Source organism: Bos javanicus, chromosome 10 (genome assembly GCF_032452875.1).
Source record: "Bos javanicus breed banteng chromosome 10, ARS-OSU_banteng_1.0, whole genome shotgun sequence".
NCBI lineage: Eukaryota > Metazoa > Chordata > Mammalia > Artiodactyla > Bovidae > Bos > Bos javanicus.
In genome coordinates this window covers 88,599,725-88,618,938 of record NC_083877.1, presented here as the reverse complement: position 1 = coordinate 88,618,938, position 19,214 = coordinate 88,599,725, and the positions used below count along the sequence as shown (strand labels likewise).

Here is a 19,214-nt window from a genome sequence, read left to right as displayed (position 1 = left end):
AAACTATTAGGTATAAAATAAGCTACAAGGATATATTGTACAACATGAGGAATATAGCCAACATGTTTAAATAACTATAAATGAAGCATAGCCTTTAAAAGCTGTGAATCACAATATTGTGCACCTGTAACTTATATAATATCATACAGCAACCATATTTCAATAAGAGGATTTTTAAAATATCACTCCCCCTCCCAAAAAAAAAAAAGACCAGAGCCTGGATCTTTAAAGAATATACAGCCCAGTGAATCTACAATAACCTCAATAAAAATTTCAAAAGAAAAAAAAACTAAGCCAAACAAAAACAAAACTCAAGTGCCCTAAATGCAATGTGATATCCTGGAGTAGATCCAGAAACAGAAACAGAATAAAACTGATCAAATCCGAATAGAACCTGGAGTTTAGCAAATAGCAAGGTACCAATGTTACTTTCTTAGTTTTCATAAATGTATCATGGTCATGTAAGATTTTAATATTAGGGGAAATTGGATGAAGGGCATATGGGCACTCTGTACTATCTTTCCAACTTTTCTATAAACCTAAAATGACCCCCAAATAAAGCACTTATTTAAAGAAGAAAAGAATGTACAACCCAGTGGCTGGTTTATATAGCACTGACTTATATCTTCATCCCTCCTCTCTAACTATGCAAATTCCTAAGGTTCCATCCAACCCCGCTGCCCCTAAGACATGCATCCTGACTCCCAGCCCACAGGACTCACTCCTGTGTCTGAGGTCCCACAGCAGCCGTCACCTGAGTCACGCAGGTTGACACTGCTACTGCTATTGCTAAGTTGCTTCAGTCGTGTCCAACTCTGTGCGACCCCACAGACAGCCTCCTACCAGGCTCCTCTGTCCCTGGGATTCTCCAGGCAAGACCACTGGAGTGGGTTGCCATTTCCTTCTCCAATGCATGAAAGTGAAAAGTGAAAGGGAATTCGTTCAGTCATGTCCAACTCTTAGCGATCCCATGGACTGCAGCCTACCAGGCTCCTCTGTCCATCGGATTTTCCAGGCAAGAGTACTGGAGTGGGGTGCCATTGCCTTCTCCACAGCTTGACACAATCCTGGGCTTTAGACTGTTTTTCTGACCCATCCAGGTGTGGACACTCCTCAGTCAAAAGCTCTTTCAAGACAGTTCGTTTCTACCCCTGAAGCCTATAAGACAATGCTGGGCTCAGAAAGGGCCCCTAGCAAGCACATGGGAATCGTTGCATATTCCATGGTCTATGTATCTATTTGCTTATCGTGAGCTATGATAAGTTCCAGTTTACCTTGAGGAGCAGGCCCCATGTCTGAGCCAGGCTGGGGAGAAGACAGGACAATGCTGAGTATTAAAAGAAACGACCAGACAGACTGTGCTTCGGAGTATATATCTACACCAAGGGGAGGAATGCATGAGCTCATCCTGCAGCAGACCAAGAAGGAGAGAAGGCGTGAAGCATGTGGCCACCTGCCCACCACGGAGCAATTACACAGCGCTCTCTGGAGGAGCCGCCTTCAACAGAGGTACAGAGGGCACCATCACACCAGAACATGTCGCTGAGCCACTGGAGAAAACCTCCAACAGTCAAATATTCAGCTCAGCTTCTCTTAGTCTGGGGCTTGGGGCACATCCCCAAAGTTCTTTCAGGCCCCGATACTCTGAGTGTGAGCCCGGCGTCCGTCATGAACTGTTCCCAGGAGCCCACTGGAGGCAGACCAAGTTTTCGGCTAGGATTTAATCAAAGCTGCAAACGCCTCTTTCCCTGTGTGTTTGCTAAGGAGACCGCCTGATGAGCCGGTCCCTAAAATAAGATACGGAAGGTTCTGCAAAGGTAACGTTTCCAGAACAGAGACCCCAGGCCATCCCACTGTATGTTTAACTTCAGGATGGCAGAGGTTGTGTGAACAGGGGCACAGGGCGGTGGGCGGGGGGGCGGTGCACCTCCATGACAGTGCAACTGTGTAGTGGGAGCTTCACACAGGTCACGGTACACGTGCATTGCCGCATGTGTGTGACTGGTGAGTCCATCGGCTATATGCATGAACATCTGCAAGCAGTGCTGTGGCTCCTCTGCCCCTCCCGAAAGGAGAAGAACCTACCGTGGCCACTGCTCGGCCCACCCTGACAGCACCAAAGTCGTTGGGGTCCAAGTACTTGTTGCTGTAGAGGCAGATGCCAGAGGCAGCGAGAGCCATGCTGGTCCACGAGGCGAGCTTGAGAGCCCTTCTGGCCATGTCCCCAGACCCTGCAGCGGGAAAGCAGAGAAAGGGGAGCAGTTAAAGGGTTTCATACGGAGCCAAATTCAAATCGGGGCTCTGCCACTTAATAGACTGTATGATTTGGGGGTCATTTTCTCAACCTCACTGCATCCACATTGCCTCATTTGTGAAACGTGATGATACCTACCTCAAAATTTGCTGGGGAAGCACTTCCCTGGTTGTCCAGTGGTTAAGAATCTGCCTGCCAATGCAGGGAACAAGGGTTCGATCCCCAGTCCCGGAAGATGCCACATTCTGAGGAGCAGCTAAAGCCCATGTGCCACAACCACCAAGCCTGTGATCTAGAGCCCCAACTACTGAGCCCACATGCCGCAACGAGAGAAAGCTCATGCGCTGTGACGAAGACCTAGTGCAGCCAAAATAATATAAACTAAAAAATAAATTTCAAAAATAATAGTAGTTGGGATAAAATGAGATCACGTGTATGAAATGCTGAGCACAGTATCCAGCACAAGTCAATGCTCAAAGCCCTTCTTCCTTTCACAGTACCAGGCACTGCACTAGGCACTAGGGAGACAGCAAAGAAAACAAAGCTCTTAACGCTCTAGAGGGGGTGACAGATCATAAGGTATGTACTAGAAGAACAGCAGGGAATCAGTGCTGAAAAGAAAATCAAAGCGGGTAAGAGAAAGGATGACGAATATGTAGTCAAGCATGCTGCTTTAGATAAGAGAAGCGAGAGCATGGTAATTTCTGTTACCTGAAAGCTATTATTATACCAGTAAGCTCGCACAGGTATTGTCAGCCCTCTCGGCCCAGGTTGGAAGGGGCCACAGCCAAAACGACAGGTGCTCAGAAGCTGCCAGGTAAGCCCTCCACATCGGATCGATTTTCAAACTATTTCTTTTGGATAGAATATAGACAGCCCCTTTTCTAGACTGTAAGCTCCTTGAAAGACAACACCATGGCTGTTATTACTTCATCCACTCCCAATCCCATAGGCTGCTTTACGGCTCAAGGTCCTCTTGCAGATATGCTCCGATTAACCAAACTCACAGTTCCGCTCAGCTGAACCAAGTGGGCTACCAGCTCTCTGATACTTTCCCCACCCTACTTGTACTGCTCAGTCCACCAAGTGGCTGCACAGTCTTTGAGGCCACTGCACCCAACGGGCAGCTTCCCCTTCAATTCCGAGAAATATTCCATCTAACATCCTGGACCACAGCTGCAGCTGCCAGTGAAGAAGACCCACCCAGGAGAAGTGCCACCACCAAGCCACCCACAAGTACAAATCCGGCACAGACTTGGAGGGGGAAATTTCCTTGCAGCAGGAAAATTTAGGTCATCACCCTGTTTGTTTCTGCGCTGGACTGTCTATGACCATCGCCTCCCTGATCTGTGCCTCTGATTCCCCTCCATATGGAGACAATTGCTGTAAATAGCCTGTCTCTGCTTTCTTTAAAGTCAGTTTTGACTCATGCCTTATAATATAGTCACAGATTTTTTTCAAAGTATCCACAGGGACAGCTTTTTTCCATTCTTTTACTTTCAACTTACACTCTATACTATCTCTCTAAATAGTATATAGTGGGTTTTGTCTGTTTGCATTTAATATAGTCACTTATGTATTCCGACTTAATTTTACCATCTTCTGTGCTTTCTATTTTCCTACCTGTTCTGTGTCTTTTTCTCTCCTTTCTTGACTTTTTGGGACCCAGTTCTTTTTATAATCCCATTGTTTTTCCCTCTGCAGTCTTCTTTTCCTAGCCAACATTTCTAAAGTGTGGTTAGAAGAACACTTGCAAAAAATATCAATCTGGGTGCCATTTCAAAAATGCAGATTTCTGCTAGACTCGCAGACCCAGAAAACAAACTTATGATTACCAAAAGGGGAACGGGTTGGGAAGGGCTAAATTGGGAATTTGAGATTAACAGAGACACACTACTATGTATAAAGTAAACAACACGACCTACTGCATAGAACAGGGGACTATATTCAATATCTTATAATAATGTATAATGGAAAAAGAATCTGAAAAACAAAAATATGCTTAAAATAAATCACTTAGCTATACACCTGAAACACTGTAAACCAACTATATTTCAATAAAAATTAATAATGATAATGATGTAACAGTAAAAAAAAAAAAATGAAGATTTCTGAAGCCCACTCTTTGGCCCGCTAAATCAACACTGGGTGTAGGACTTGGGAATCTGCATTTTAATAGGAAACATAATGGGCTATTTTTCTGCAAAGTTTGAGACCCATTCTTATTAATATTTCATTTTTAATAGAGGCTTCATGTGTTCAAATTCATCAGTGAAACCATGCCCCCAAAACAAGCCTTCCAAGTTTATCCTACCCATTCACACCCCAGATGACTGCATTCACCCCAGGAGGATGACTGCAAGCAATTATTTTTAAAGGGATAATTTAAGAAACTCATTTCTTTCACTAAACACAAATGTTCTGGCCCAACTCCTGGGATCAGTTCCTAACTCTGCAAGTAAGGGCTTTGTAGATAAAAAGAATAAATTAAACCATCTTGCAGTGTCCCCTTTACCCCATCCCTGTTGTTGTTGTTCAGTCCTGTCCGACTCTTTGTGACCCCATGGGCTGCAGCAAGCCAGAATTCCCTGTCCATCACCATCTCCTGGAGCTTGCTCAAACTCATGTCCATAGAGTCAGTGATGCCACCCAACCATCTCATTCCCTGTCATCCCCTTTTCCTCCTTCAATCTTTCCCACCGTCAGGGTCTTTTCTAATGAGTCAGCTCTTTGAATCAGGTGGCCAAAGTATTGGAGTTTCAGCTTCAGCATCAGTCGTTCTAATAAATATTCAGGGTTGATTTCGTTCAGGATTCACTGGTTTGATCTCCTTGCAGTACAAGGGACTCCCAAGAGTCTTCTCCAACACCACAGTTCAAAAGTATAAGTTCTTCTTTATGGTCCAACTATCACATCTATACATGACTATGAAGCTAGTGGAGGTATTGGAATTAGCTGGAAATAGCTTTGACTACATAGACCTTTGTGGGCAAAGTAGTATCTCTGCTTTTTAATATGCTGTCTAGGTTTGTCACAGCTTTTCTTCCAAGGAGCAAGCATCTTTTAATTTCATGGCTGTAGTCATCATCCGCAGTGATTTTGGAGCCCAAGAAAATAGTCTCTCACTGTTTCCATTGTTTTCTCACCTATTTGCCAAGAAGTGATGAGACCAGAGGCCCTGATTTCATTTTTTGAATGTTGAGTTTTAAGTCAGCTTTTTCACTCTCCTCTTTCACTTTCATCAAGAGACTCTTTAGTTCCTCTTCACTTTCTGCCGAAATAGTGGTGTCATCTGCATATGAGGTTATTGATATTTCTCCTGGCAATCTTGATTCCAGCTTGTGCTTCATCTACCCTGGCATTTCGCGTGATGTACTCTGTATATAAGTTATATAAGCAGGGTGACAATATACAGCCTTGACGTACTCCTTTCTCAGTTTGGAACCAGTCTGCTGTTCCATGTTTGGTTCTAACTGTTGCTTCTTGACCTGCACACAGATTTCTCAGGAGGCAGGTAAGGTGGTCTGGTGTTCCTATCTCTTGAAGAATTTTTCACAGTTGTTGTGATCCACAGTCAAAGGTTTTAGCATAGTCAATGCAACAGAAGTAGATATTTTTCTTGAATTCTCTTGCTTTTTCTATGATCCAACGGATGTTGGCAATTTGATCTTTGGTTCCTCTGCCTTTTCTAAACCCAGCTTGAACATCTGGAAGCTCTTGGTTCACATACTGTTGAAGCCTGGCTTGGAGAATTTTGAGCATTACTTTGCTAGCATGTGAAATGAGTGCAATTGTGCAGTAGCTTGAACATTCTTTGGCATTGCCTTTCTTTGGGATTGGAATGAAAACTGACCTGTTCCAGTCTTGTGGCCACTGCTGAGCTTTCCAATTTGCTGGCATATTGAGTGCAGCACTTTCACAGCATCATCTTTCAGGATTTGGAATAGCTCAACTGGAATTCCATCACCTCCACTAGCTTTGTTCATAGTGATGCTTTCTAAGGCCGACTTGACTTCACATTCTAGGATGTCTGGCTCTAGGTGAGTGATCACACCATCGTGATTATCTTGGTCATGAAGATCTTTTTTGTACAGTTCTTCTGTGTATTCTTGCCATCTCTTCTTAATATCTTCTGCTTCTGTTAGGTCCATACCATTTCTGTCCTTTATTGAGCCCATCTTTGCATGAAATGTTCCCTTGGTATCTCTGATTTTCTTGAAGAGATCCCTAGTCTTTCCCATTCTGTTGTTTTCCTCTATTTCTTTGCATTGATCGCTGAGGAAGGCTTTCTTATCTCTTCTTGCTATTCTTTGGAACTCTGCATTCAGATGTTTATATCTTTCCTTTTCTCCTTTGCTTTTTGCTTCTCTTCTTTTCACAGCTATTTGTAAGGCCTCCCCAAACAGCCATTTTGCTTTTTTGCATTTCTTTTCCATGGGCATGGTCTTGATCCCTGTCTCCTGTATAATGTCACGAACCTCAGACCACAGTTCATCAGGCACTCTATCTATCAGATCTAGGCCCTTAAATCCATTTCTCACTTCCACTGTATAATCATAAGGGATTTGATTTAGGTCATACCGAATGGTCTAGTGGTTTTCCCTACTTTCTTCAATTTAAGTCTGAATTTGGCAATAAGGAGTTCATGATCAGAGCCACAGTCAGCTCCTGGTCTTGTTTTTGCTGACTGTATAGAGCTTCTCCATCTTTGGCTGCAAAGAATATAATCAATCTGATTTCGGTGTTGACCATCTGGTGATGTCCATGTGTAGAGTCTTCTCTTGTGTTTTTGGAAGAGGGTGTTTGCTATGACCAGAGCATTCTCTTGGCAAAACTCTATTAGTCTTTGCCCTGCTTCATTCCGTATTTCAAGGCCAAATTTGCCTGTTACTCCAGGTGTTTCTTGACTTTCTACTTTTGCATTCCAGTCCCCTATAATGAGAAGGACATCTTTTTTGGGTGTTAGTTCTAAAAGGTCTTATAAGTCTTCATAGAACCATTCAAATTCAGCTTCTTCAGCGTTACTGGTTGGGGCATAGGCTTGGATTACCGTGATATTGAATGGTTTGCCTTGGAAATGAACAGAGATCATTCTGTCATTTTTGAGATTGCATCCAAGTACTGTATTTCGGACTCTTTTGTTGACCATGATGGCTACTCCGTTTCTTCTAAGGGATTCCTGCCCACAGTAGTAGACATAATGGTCATCTGAGTTAAATTCACCCATTCCAGTCCATTTTAGTTCGCTGATTCCTAGAATGTCAATGTTCACTCTCGCCATCTCCTGTTTGACTACTTTCAATTTGCCTTGATTCATGGACCTGACATTCCAGGTTCCTATGCAGGTTGCCGGCTGCGACCGGCGCGCTAAGCGCAGGCGGCTGCGACCCGCGCGCTAAGCGCAGCCGAGAGGAGCCACCCCACGTCTGAAGTCAGGGGAAGAAGTCAGGAGGACCCCATGCCCCAAGGGAGGCGGCCAAGAGGAGTTACCCCATGTCCGAGGTCAGGGGCAGCGGCAGAGAGTACCAGACTGCGATGGCGCAGGAACGGCGGAGAGAAGCTACCCTGCGTCCGAGGTCAGGGAGGGCGACTGAGAGGAGATACCCAGCGTCGAGGTCAGGGGCAGCAATGAGAGGAGTTACACCACGTCCGAAGTTAGGGGCGGTGGCTGGGAGGACCAACCCCACGTCCAAGGAGCCGTGGCTGCACGGGTGCAGGAGGGCCTAGAGGAGCTATCCCATGTTGAAGGTCAGGAAGGGCGGCAATGAGGAGATACCCCTCGTCCAAGGTAAGGAGCAATGGCTATGCTTTGCTGGAGCAGCCGTGAAGAGATACCCCACGCCCAAGGAAAGAGAAACCCAAGTAAGACAGTAGGTGTTGCAAGAGGGCATCAGAGGGCAAACACACTGAAACCATACTCACAGAAAACTAGTCAATCTAATCACACTAGGACCACAGCCTTGTCTAACTCAATGAAACTAAGCCATGCCCATGCGGCAACCCAAGACGGGCGGGTCATGGTGGAGAGATCTGACAGAATGTGGTCCACTGGAGAAGGGAATGGCAAACCACTTCAGTATTCTTGCTTTGAGAATCCCATGAACAGTATGAAAAGGCAAAATGATAGGATACTGAAAGAGAAACTCCCCAGGTCAGTAGGTGCCCAATATGCTACTGGAGATCAGTGGAGAAATAACTCCAGAAAGAATGAAGGGATGGAGCCAAAGCAAAAACAATACCCAGCTGTGGATGTGACTGGTGATAGAAGCAAGGTCCGATGCTGTAAAGAGCAATATTGCATAGGAACCTGGAATGTCAGGTCCATGAATCAAGGCAAATTGGAAGTGGTCAAACAAGAGACGGCAAGAGTGAATGTCGACATTCTAGGAATCAGCGAACTGAAATGGACTGGAATGGGTGAATTTAACTCAGATGACCATTATATCTACTACTGCGGGCAGGAATCCCTCAGAAGAAATGGAGTAGCCATCATGGTCAACAAGAGAGTCCAAAATGCAGTACTTGGATGCAATCTCAAAAACAACAGAATGATCTCTGTTCGTTTCCAAGGCAAACCATTCAATATCACAGTAATCCAAGTCTATGCCCCAACCAGTAACGCTGAAGAAGCTGAAGTTGAATGGTTCTATGAAGACCTACAAGACCGTTTAGAACTAACACCCAAAAAAGATGTCCTTTTCATTATAGGGAACTGGAATGCAAAAGTAGGAAGTCAAGAAACACCTGGAGTAACAGGCAAATTTGGCCTTGGAATACGCAATGAAGCAGGGCAAAGACTAACAGACTTTTGCAAAGAAAATGCACTGGTCATAACAAACACCCTCTTCCAACAACACAAAAGAAGACTCTATACATGGACATCACCAGATGGTCAACACCGAAATCAGATTGATTATATTCTTTGCAGCCAAAGATGGAGAAGCTCTATACAGTCAGCAAAAACAAGACCAGGAGCTGACTGTGGCTCAGACCATGAACTCCTTATTGCCAAATTCAGACTTAAATTGAAGAAAGTAGGGAAAACCACTAGACCATTCAGGTATGACCTAAATCAAATCCCTTATGATTATACAGTGGAAGTGAGAAATAGATTTAAGGGCCTAGATCTGATAGATAGAATTCCTGATGAACTATGGTCTGAGGTTCGTGACATTGTACAGGAGACAGGGATCAAGACCATCCCCATGGAAAAGAAATGCAAAAAAGCAAAATGGCTATCTGGGGAGGCCTTACAAATAGCTGTGAAAAGAAGAGAAGTGAAAAGCAAAGGAGAAAAGGAAAGATATAAACATCTGAATGCAGAGTTCCAAAGAATAGCAAGAAGAGATAAGAAAGCCTTCTTCAGTGATCAATGCAAAGAAATAGAGGAAAACAACAGAATGGGAAAGACTAGGGATCTCTTCAAGAAAATCAGAGATACCAAGGGAACATTTCATGCAAAGATGGGCTCAATAAAGGACAGAAATGGTATGGACCTAACAGAAGCAGAAGATATTAAGAAGAGGTGGCAAGAATACACAGAAGAACTGTACAAAAAAGATCTTCATGACCCAGATAATCACGATGGTGTGATCACTCACCTAGAGCCAGACATCCTGGAATGTGAAGTCAAGCGGGCCTTAGAAAGCATCACTATGAACAAAGCTAGTGGAGGTGATAGAATTCTAGTTGAGCTATTCCAAATCCTGAAAGATGATGCTGTGAAAGTGCTGCACTCAATATGCCAGCAAATTTGGAAAACTCAGCAGTGGCCACAAGACTGGAACAGGTCAGTGTTCATTCCAATCCCAAAGAAAGGCAATGCCAAAGAATGCTCAAACTACCGCACAATTGCACTCATCTCACACGCTAGTAAAGTAATGCTCAAAATTCTCCAAGCCAGGCTTCAGCAATATGTGAACAATGAACTTCCTGATGTTCAAGCTGGTTTTAGAAAAGGCAGAGGAACCAGAGATCAAATTGCCAACATCCGCTGGATCATGGAAAAAGCAAGAGTTCCAGAAAAACATCTATTTCTGCTTTATTGACTATGCCAAAGCCTTTGACTGTGTGGATCACAATCAACTGTGGAAAATTCTGAAAGAGATGGGAATACCAGACCACCTGATCTGCCTCTTGAGAAATTTGTATGCAGGTCAGGAAGCAACAGTTAGAACTGGACATGGAACAACAGACTGGTTCCAAATAGGAAAAGGAGTACATCAAGGCTGTATATTGTCACCCTGCTTATTTAACTTATATGCAGAGTACATCATGAGAAACACTGGGTTGGAAGAAGCACAAGCTGGAATCAAGATTGCCGGGAGAAATATCAATAACCTCAGATATGCAGATGACACCACCCTTATGGCAGAAAGTGAAGAGGAACTCAAAAGCCTCTTGATGAAAGTGAAAGTGGAGAGTGAAAAAGTTGGCTTAAAGCTCAACATTCAGAAAACGAAGATCATGGCATCCGGTCCCAGTCACTTCATGGGAAATAGATGGGGAAACAGTGGAAACAGTGTCAGACTTTATTTTTCTGGGCTCCAGAATCACTGCAGTTGGTGACTGCAGCCATGCAGTTAAGACGCTTACTCCTTGGAAGGAAAGTTATGACCAACCTAGATAGCATATTGAAAAACAGAGACATTACTTTGCCAACAAAGGTTCATCTAGTCAAGGCTATGGTTTTTCCAGTGGTCATGTATGGATGTGAGAGTTGGACTGTGAAGAAGGCTAAGCGCCGAAGAATTGATGCTTTTGGAGAAGAATCTTGAGAGTCCCTTGGACTGCAAGGAGAGCCAACCAGTCCATTCTGAAGGAGATCAGCCCTAGGATTTCTTTGGAAGGAATGATGCTAAAGCTGAAACTCCAGTATTTTGGCCACCTCATTGGAAGAGTTGACTCATTGGAAAAGACTCTGATGCTGGGAGAGATTGGGGGCAAGAGGAGAAGGGGACGACAGAGGATGAGATGGCTGGATGGCATCACTGACTCGATGGACGTGAGTCTGAGTGAACTCCGGGAGTTGGTGATGGACAGGGAGGCCTGGTGTGCTGTGATTCATGGGGTCGCAAAGAGTCAGACACGACTGAGCAACTAATCTGATCTGATCTGATCTGATGCAATATTGCTCTTTACAGCATCGGACCTTGCTTCTGTCACCAGTCACATCCACAACTGGGTGTTGTTTTTGCTTTAGCTCCATCCCTTCATTCTTTCTGGAGTTATTTCTCCACTGATCTCCAGTAGCATATTGGGCACTTACCGACCTGGGGAGTTCCTCTTTCACTACCCTATCATTTTGCCTTTTCATACTGTTCATGGGATTCTCAAGGCAAGAATACTGAAGTGGTTTGCCATTCCCTTCTCCAGTGGACCACATTCTATCTTACCTCCCTACTATCTACCAAAAAGTCCAAATTCTCTAGTAAGGCATTCAAGACCCACCCCATTCTCATCCCCATCCACCTTTGCAGCTTCATCTCCCACAGTCAATCCCCTACTAACCTTCTATGAAGCCTTTTGTCAGTCAACCTTCCAGCCTTCCTTGTTCCTTCCTCTCTGGTTTATTGCGCAATGCTTTTACGTCTAATAATCTGGTCCAATGTCTGCCTTTTCCACTAGATGCAAAGGGCAGAATTCACTAACAAATAAATAAATGAATAAGTAACCCTGCTAATAAAAAAAAAAAAAAAGAATACCCACTGTGCTGGGAGCCAGCGTGAGGAATTCTGCCCGTGGCAAAGGTCATGAGGAAGGAGGCTCGGCCATACGAAAAGGCGGGATCAAGCCTCAGGAGTCCCCCTGGAAATTCTCGAGCATCTACCCCCAAAACCAGAGTCTGCCTCCTTTACTGCTTTGTGCTCTCACCTACACCTCTGACTTTATGGGCGGCTGTCCCCCACCACCTCTCTATGAAAAAGAGTTAACTTACAGCTCCAGCTAATAAAGTTTCTGGGCGTGACAAGAGTGTTTCAACCTACAAACTCCTTTGGAAGTCCTCTAGCCTGCCTGAATAGGTTCTTCTGGCCACATGTGATTGTTCAGAGCCTCCCAGCCGTGAGAGGCATGAGATGTTCTAAACTGTCTAAATACAGATTCCTTTGAGCAGTTAAAAGATTGATTAGAAATTGTATTGGTGAAGGGTTTTTCACTTGTTGGGCCAATGTTTGCTGCTAAGTTTCCATATCCCTTACCTGCTGTGTCCCTGGCAGTGTATTGATTAATATAATTGGTGTATAGGAATGTAAGTAGTAGCTTTAATGTTTGTAACCTTGGACCCTTGAGTTAATTCTTTTCTTGTTATACACACCACAACTTTGCCCTATAGGAATGCAACTTTAATGCTTTCGGAGGGTGGCACCTGACTTTAGAATAATCACCTTTAGAGAAAAATAAGTTTTTTGAAAAAAGGATCTTAAAATGTTGACAGGCCTCCTGGCCAGAAGATGGTGTAAATCACCTAAACTTTTGCATATGATAAGTTTGAAAGCCTGGCTTCGATAAGGATCAAGGACTGCTGACCTTCCCCCATTATCCTCTATGCACAACTTAAGGTATAAAAACTACTTTGGAAAATAAAGTGCGGGCCTTGTTCACTGAAACTTGGTCTCCCCATGTCATTCTTTCTCTCACCTTCTGGCTGAATTCCCATCTGGGGCGTGGGAGGCTCGTCAAGCCTACTAATTTTGCCTGGGCTTCTAAGATCTGACCAGGGAGGCCTTAGTGTCTCCTCTCCTTCGGGAGAACGGGAGGACACCTGCGGCCTACATAGGTGACACAAATTCCTTATTTTGGAATTTTATTAGCTTTCCACGTAAACCAAGTTATTCAGCCTCTTTTCTCCACTGAATTTTCTCACTGAACTATCCTTATTCTATTACTCTTTATGTCTCTAATTAATATTTAATTAAAACTATTGTTTCCAGTTCGCCAACGCCGTCCCCGATTCGAATTCCCTGGATCCACCAGGGCTGGACCCCAGCACACTGAATGAATGAAAGAGTGAAAATATTCCAGTCTATCTTCAACATGGAAACTCAAGTCCAACTATGCATTCCTGTGCTCTAACTCTCCAGTGGCGCCCACCTCACTCAAAGTGAATCAGGAGCAAAGGGGGCAGGGCACACCCTTTAAAAGAACGGCATAGCTAGTTAGAACTGACATAAAGAAATGACATAAACTAGTTCGAACCAATTAGGCCCAAGATGGCAGAAGACTTGACTTCCAGCAGACCTTGAGCCTCATTATACGCTCATTGTGATATATTAGCACATGTTAAATGACACACCCACAGGGGCCATGACAGTTCTGAGGCTGACTGTTGGGAGCGGGAATTTCCAATTTCTGGAGGTCCCCACCCCTTCCCCAAAATAGAATGAATCCTCCCACTTATTAGCCTATGAAATTACCTAGCCCATAAAAGGAGAAGGAAATGGCAACCCACTCCAGTGTTTTTGCCTTGAGAATTCCCGGGACGGGGGATCCTGGTGGGCTGCCGTCTATGGGGTCGCACATGACTGAAGCGACTTAGCAGCAGCAGCAGCAGCCCATAAAAACTAACCACCCCATATTTGGAGCCCTTCTGAGATGGATAAACTACACCCTGTGAGACCTGTACTGAGTCAGTAACAACACAGGTCCCCAGGTAAGAATCACAACCCCAGGGCTGCCATGCTCCCCCAGTTATCCCCGGCCCCAGCTCCCAGCCCACCCTCCCCAAGCCCATCTTCCTGAGGTTGCACCACCCTCCAGGCCTGGCCCTCCAGGCGACAGGCCTCCCCCGGCCTTGAGACCATCTCTGAATGGGACATCAGCACTGAAGTAGACACAATTCCCAAGTCTCAGCTTTCATGCAAATGTCCTCAGTAATAAAAGAGGTGGAAATTGAAAAATATAAAATAGATGATATAGGAGCCCAACTGTGTCTAAATAGACTGGAGCTGGAGTTTTTCAAAACGTGTCAGTGAGTCTTTAACATGTAAATGAGTTGCTTCCCTCGGGGTATTTTAAAAGACTCTGTCAGCCATGAAATATGTCTGTCGATGAGAAACACCTTTCATTATTAAACCTTTTGCTAATGAATCACCTGCCCTGTTCTATTTACTTGCCTTTTTGACTTTCACCTGAGTTGTCTCTCATACCATCACGTCCTTCTTTTCTTTCAGTTGAGGGTGAGAGGGGGAGTGCCTGAGGACACTGGATCCCAAAACCTAACAATCAGATAATAATACTGGTAATAACTGACCTTCACACAGCCCTCTGCACTCATTATCTCATTAGTTATTCCACACCAGCAATCCCCAACCTTTGGGGGACCAGGGATGGGTTTCATGGAAGACAATTTTTCCATGGACTAGGGTGAGGGGTGGGGATGGTTTGGGGATGATTCTAATGCATTACATTTATTGTGCACTTTATTTCTATTATTATTACAGCAGCTCCACCTCAGATCATCAGGCATTAGATCTCAGAGGCTGAGGACACCTGTTCCACACATCCCCCTCAGCACACAGTGACGTGAGACAAATACCACTGCCACCCCCAGGGATAAATGAGGACATCAAGGAGCAGAAAGGATGAGGGATTTACCCCCAGGTGGCTCAGCTAGTAAACGGCAGAGTAGACAGAGGACAGAGGAGCCTGGTGGGCTACAGTCCATGGAATCGCCAAGAGTCCGACACCCCTGAGCAACTAACACATATACACACAAGGGAAATCCCTTCAGCGCTTTCTCTTTATGGTACGTGACCTCAGACCTTCCTGATCGGGGACTCCGATCACCAGATGCAGACCTCCAATCACCATCATTCTCACCTCCATTCTCAAGTAACTACATCAGTCACTATGACTTCTGACCCTCTACCAACCCCAAACAGAGCTAGGCACAGGGACGTCGCTACTTGGCACCCCAGAAATCAACAGCATGTCACAAAATCAATCAAAAAAAAAAAAAAAATCACTATAAGCCACCACTCCAGGCTATGAAATGTTTAGGAGAGCTATGTCACTGTCAAGTCAAGGATGAGAATGGTATCCATCTTGCTGGACCACAGGAAACATACCAGCAAGTCATGACACAAGGCAAGAGCAGAGTCTGATAAATTAATGGTCAAATGCAATTCCATCCCCTGTATCGAACTAAATAGGGAACCAAGCACTTACTGTTCACTGGGCTGGGTCTTTTCAACTACCATCCATCTGCTGCTTCTTTCCCAAGCCATATTCCAGGACAATAAGCCTAGAATCACTGCATCCTATTTGGTTGCACAGGTGAGAATGACCACAGAGGAAATAATTTAAGGCTCTAATCCCATTAATCCCATAAAGTGACCACAGCACCCCCTCCCATTTCCTAGAAAGACTGTTACACAGAGGAGCAGTATTTTTTTTGGTCTGCTCCCAGGACTGGAAAAGACCCAACAATACCTTTGGAAAGAGTGATCAGGTTTTCAGGGAAGTTTAGTTACTGATGTAGACAAAAAGTGACCAAGGGGATGGTACCATCCATTGACTTGATGTCTCAAATCAATGCTGATGAATCCCCAACTGATGCCAAAGTCCTGGAGTAGACAGGAAAAATAAATCTCACCCAGGCAAGGAGTAGAATTTACCACTATTTCATCCAGAGAGAGGCGGACTCAGGAAGAACAGTGTGCTTAAACATCTCATGCAACTCACACCACTGCATTCTGGGGTGCATCCTATTATACCCTCATTCTACAGAGGAAGATGAGTTTTAGAAAAAGTAAGAAACCTGGATGGAAAGCTACTAAGTGATGCAGCCAGAACTTGAATACAAGCCTATCTGATCCAAACAAGAGCACACAAGGTGGATGAGAACAGGGCTTGCTGAGCGCCTCTGATGCATATAGCTAAACTGAAATAGTTTATTCAGTGAGTCGTGGGGGAGAGGGGTAGATGCCTGAACCAAGCACTATTCTTATCTTACAGGTCCCTTGTATGAGAAGAAAATGTGTATATCAGAAAGGAAAAAAAAATGTAAACTCTACCAGCAGAGGTCAAATTTTACATCCTGAGGGCTGCTGAGAAATGGCCAAGCAGACACAGCAAGATAAAATACGATGTAACTCAGGAAAACTGACACGTGTAGACCTATACATGAAAATCTGTATAAAATGTGGGGGAAGTTACAGCGAACAAAGTAATACATACATGCTCACTATCACTACCAAAGTTAAACGGGCACCAGCATAGAAAAGCCCAGGTCCAGGAGTGAAGAGCTGGTGCTTTAAGTTCACAGGATTTTTTTCCTACAGAACAATGATACACAAAAGTGTATCCCCAGAACAGAATGTTAGAAATGCAAATACTTGCTCCCCACCGTAGAACTGTGCGTGTGTGAGTGCTCACTCATGTCGGACTCTTTGTGACCCCCATGGACTGTAGCTCTCCAGGCTCCTCTGTCCATGGGATTTCCCAGGCAAGAATACTGGAGTGGATTGCCATTTCCCACTCCAGGGAATCTTTCCGTCTCAGGGATTGAACCTGCATCTCCTGCATTGGCAGGAGGACTTTTTCTACCGCTGAGCTTTCATCTGGGAACCCCAGACCTACTGAATCAGAACCTCTGGGGATGTGGTCCAGGTTTCTGTGTTGTACCAAGCCCTTCAGGTGAGAAGTTTGAGAACTACTGCTTAATGAAAACGTGGGAAGGCACTGCTGCTGCTGCTGCTGAGTCACTTCAGTCGTGTCCGACTCTGTGCGACCCCAGAGAGGGGAGCCCACCAGGCTCCCCCGTCCCTGGGATACTCCAGGCAAGAACACTGGAGTGGGTTGCCATTTCCTTCTTCAGTGCATGAAAGTGAAAAGTGAAAGTGAAATCGCTCAGTCGTGCCCGGCTCATAGTGACCCCATGGATTGCAGCCCACCAGGCTCCTCAGTCCATGGGATTTTCCAGGCAAGAGTACTGGAGTGGGGTGCCATTGCCTTCCCCGGTGGGAAGGCACAGACAAAGTCTAACTCACTTTCAACTCTGCAAATATTTCCTGAACACCAAGTGCCAAGAATCACGGAGGTGATCAATAAGTATCTGTTGAATCGAATGACTTCCTAGTCAGTACAAAGTAAATGTCACTTAACCTGGGGAGAGAGCTGTACTCAGTAGGTATCTTCTAGAGGAAGCTCTCCACACACCGGCTGTCATCAGCACAAGTTTACCTTGCAATCCGAAAGCTCAGAGCCCAGCAAAGTGAAAAAGTCGCTCAGTCATGTGCGACTCTTTGTGACCCCATGGACGGTAGCCCACCAGGCTCCTCTGTCCATGGGAACTCTCCAGGCAAAAGTACTGGAGAGGGTTGCCATACCCCCTTCTCCAGGGCATCTTATTTACCCAGGGATCGAACCTGGCACTCCTGCATTTCAGACAGATAAGATTCTTAAGGGGACAACAGAAAATGAGATGCTTGGATGGCATCACCGACTCAGTGGACATAAGTTTGAGTAAGCTCCGGGAGTTGGCGATGGACCGGGAGCCTGGCGGTGCTGCAGTCCATGGGGTCGCAAGGATTCAGACACAACTGAGCGACTGAACTGAACAAGATTCTTTACCATCTGAGCCACCAGGGAAGCCCCAGCCAGTGCTACAGATAAGGAGAGCTGCTGGGCGCCGCGGGCCCCAACGGAGGGCAGAGATAACCGCGCGCTCTTGCTTCTGATCCAGACCGCGCTCAGGCCCCGGGACGCCTGCGCCTCGGAGGCCACAGACCACAGGGCCCGAGGAGGTCTGAGTGAGCCACCGGCTGCCTTCCTCCAGCCGGCTCCACCGGACACACGGGACCGCGCCCCGTTTCCGCCCACCGGAGAGCCGGCAGGAGTGGCCGCGGAGGAGGCGGGGCCCCTGCTAGTCGCCCGAGTCACGTGGCCGCGCGCCGGGCCCGCGGGTGCCAAGGACACTCGCGCGGGGTCCCCTCGCGACCGGCGGCCCCGGCGGAGGCGCGTCCACTGCGGCTTCCCCGCGCTCCCGCGGCCCCTGGCGGCCCGGGCTCGGCTTCAGCCTCCGAAGTGGGGCTGCCCCTACTCACCCGAGTAGGGAAGCAGGAAGACGCGGCGCTAGGCTTCCAGCCGCAACCAGGGCGGCGGGGATTCGCGGGCAACTTTGCCGCCACCCCCCCAGATTGCGCTTGGTTAAGCCGGGGCGCTGCGCGGCCTGCCGGGAGTTGTAGTTCTTTGGTGCCCTCAGCCGCGGAGACGGGGGCGGGAGAAAGACCGCGCTCCCTCTGGACAGCTCCTCCTCCGGAGGCCGAGGCGTCGCAGACACTTGACCTGCGGGTAGCAGGTAGCCTGTTTCTTTGCCTGCGCTGCGGACACGAGCCTTCCTGAAAAAAATTATCTCCAAGAGTCTTTCCAAACTGGTCATAAATTTATGTTCAGTAAGAGGATGGAGTTGTGGCTTTGTGTATTTAAAATAAGGTATTCGAACAGGCAAGGAAAATTTTTACACAGTTGCTGATTCATCTTAGTCATCTTTGTCTCTCATCCATTCATTCATTGACCTCTATTTATGGAATGTTTGTTTATAAGGTGTACTTTGGAGATGATCATCAGACCTTCATTCATTCTACAAATATCTCTTGCTGCTGCTGCTGCTTCTAAGTCGCTTCAGTCGTGTCCAACTCTTTGCGACCCCATAGACGGCAGCCCACCAGGCTCCCCGTCCCTGGGATTCTCCAGGCAAGAACACTGGAGTGGGTTGCCATTTCCTTCTTCAGTGCATGAAAGTGAAAAGTGAAAGTGAAGTCGCTCAGTTGTGTCTGACTCTTCGTGACCCCATGGACTGCAGCCCACCAGGCTCCTCCGCCCATGGGATTTTCCAGGCAAGAGTACTGGAGTGGGGTGCCATTGCCTTCTCCAAACATCTCTTGAGCTATTATTAATACTTCATGTCAGGTAGAGATGGGGTGGAAGATTCATCTGTCAATTCAAAGAAAGAAAGTGA

General features: G+C 46.0%; 1 protein-coding gene across 2 annotated transcripts in view; it reads right to left on the bottom strand.

Annotated features, from left to right (window-relative positions):
- The window catches only part of ADCK1 (aarF domain containing kinase 1), a 132,213-nt gene extending 113,325 nt beyond the window's left edge, over window positions 1–18,888 (bottom strand). The window contains exons 1-2 of one of the 2 annotated variants that reach the window (XM_061429590.1): window positions 18,301–18,888; window positions 2,086–2,231 (exon numbers count right to left, since the gene is read on the bottom strand). In XM_061429590.1, coding sequence (XP_061285574.1) covers window positions 2,086–2,220 — 135 coding nt within the window. In that variant the 5' untranslated portion in view covers window positions 2,221–2,231; window positions 18,301–18,888. The remainder of the gene's footprint in view (window positions 1–2,085; window positions 2,232–18,300) is intronic. The other variant, XM_061429591.1, reaches the window with a different exon arrangement.
- Between the last annotated feature and the right edge of the window lie 326 nt (window positions 18,889–19,214).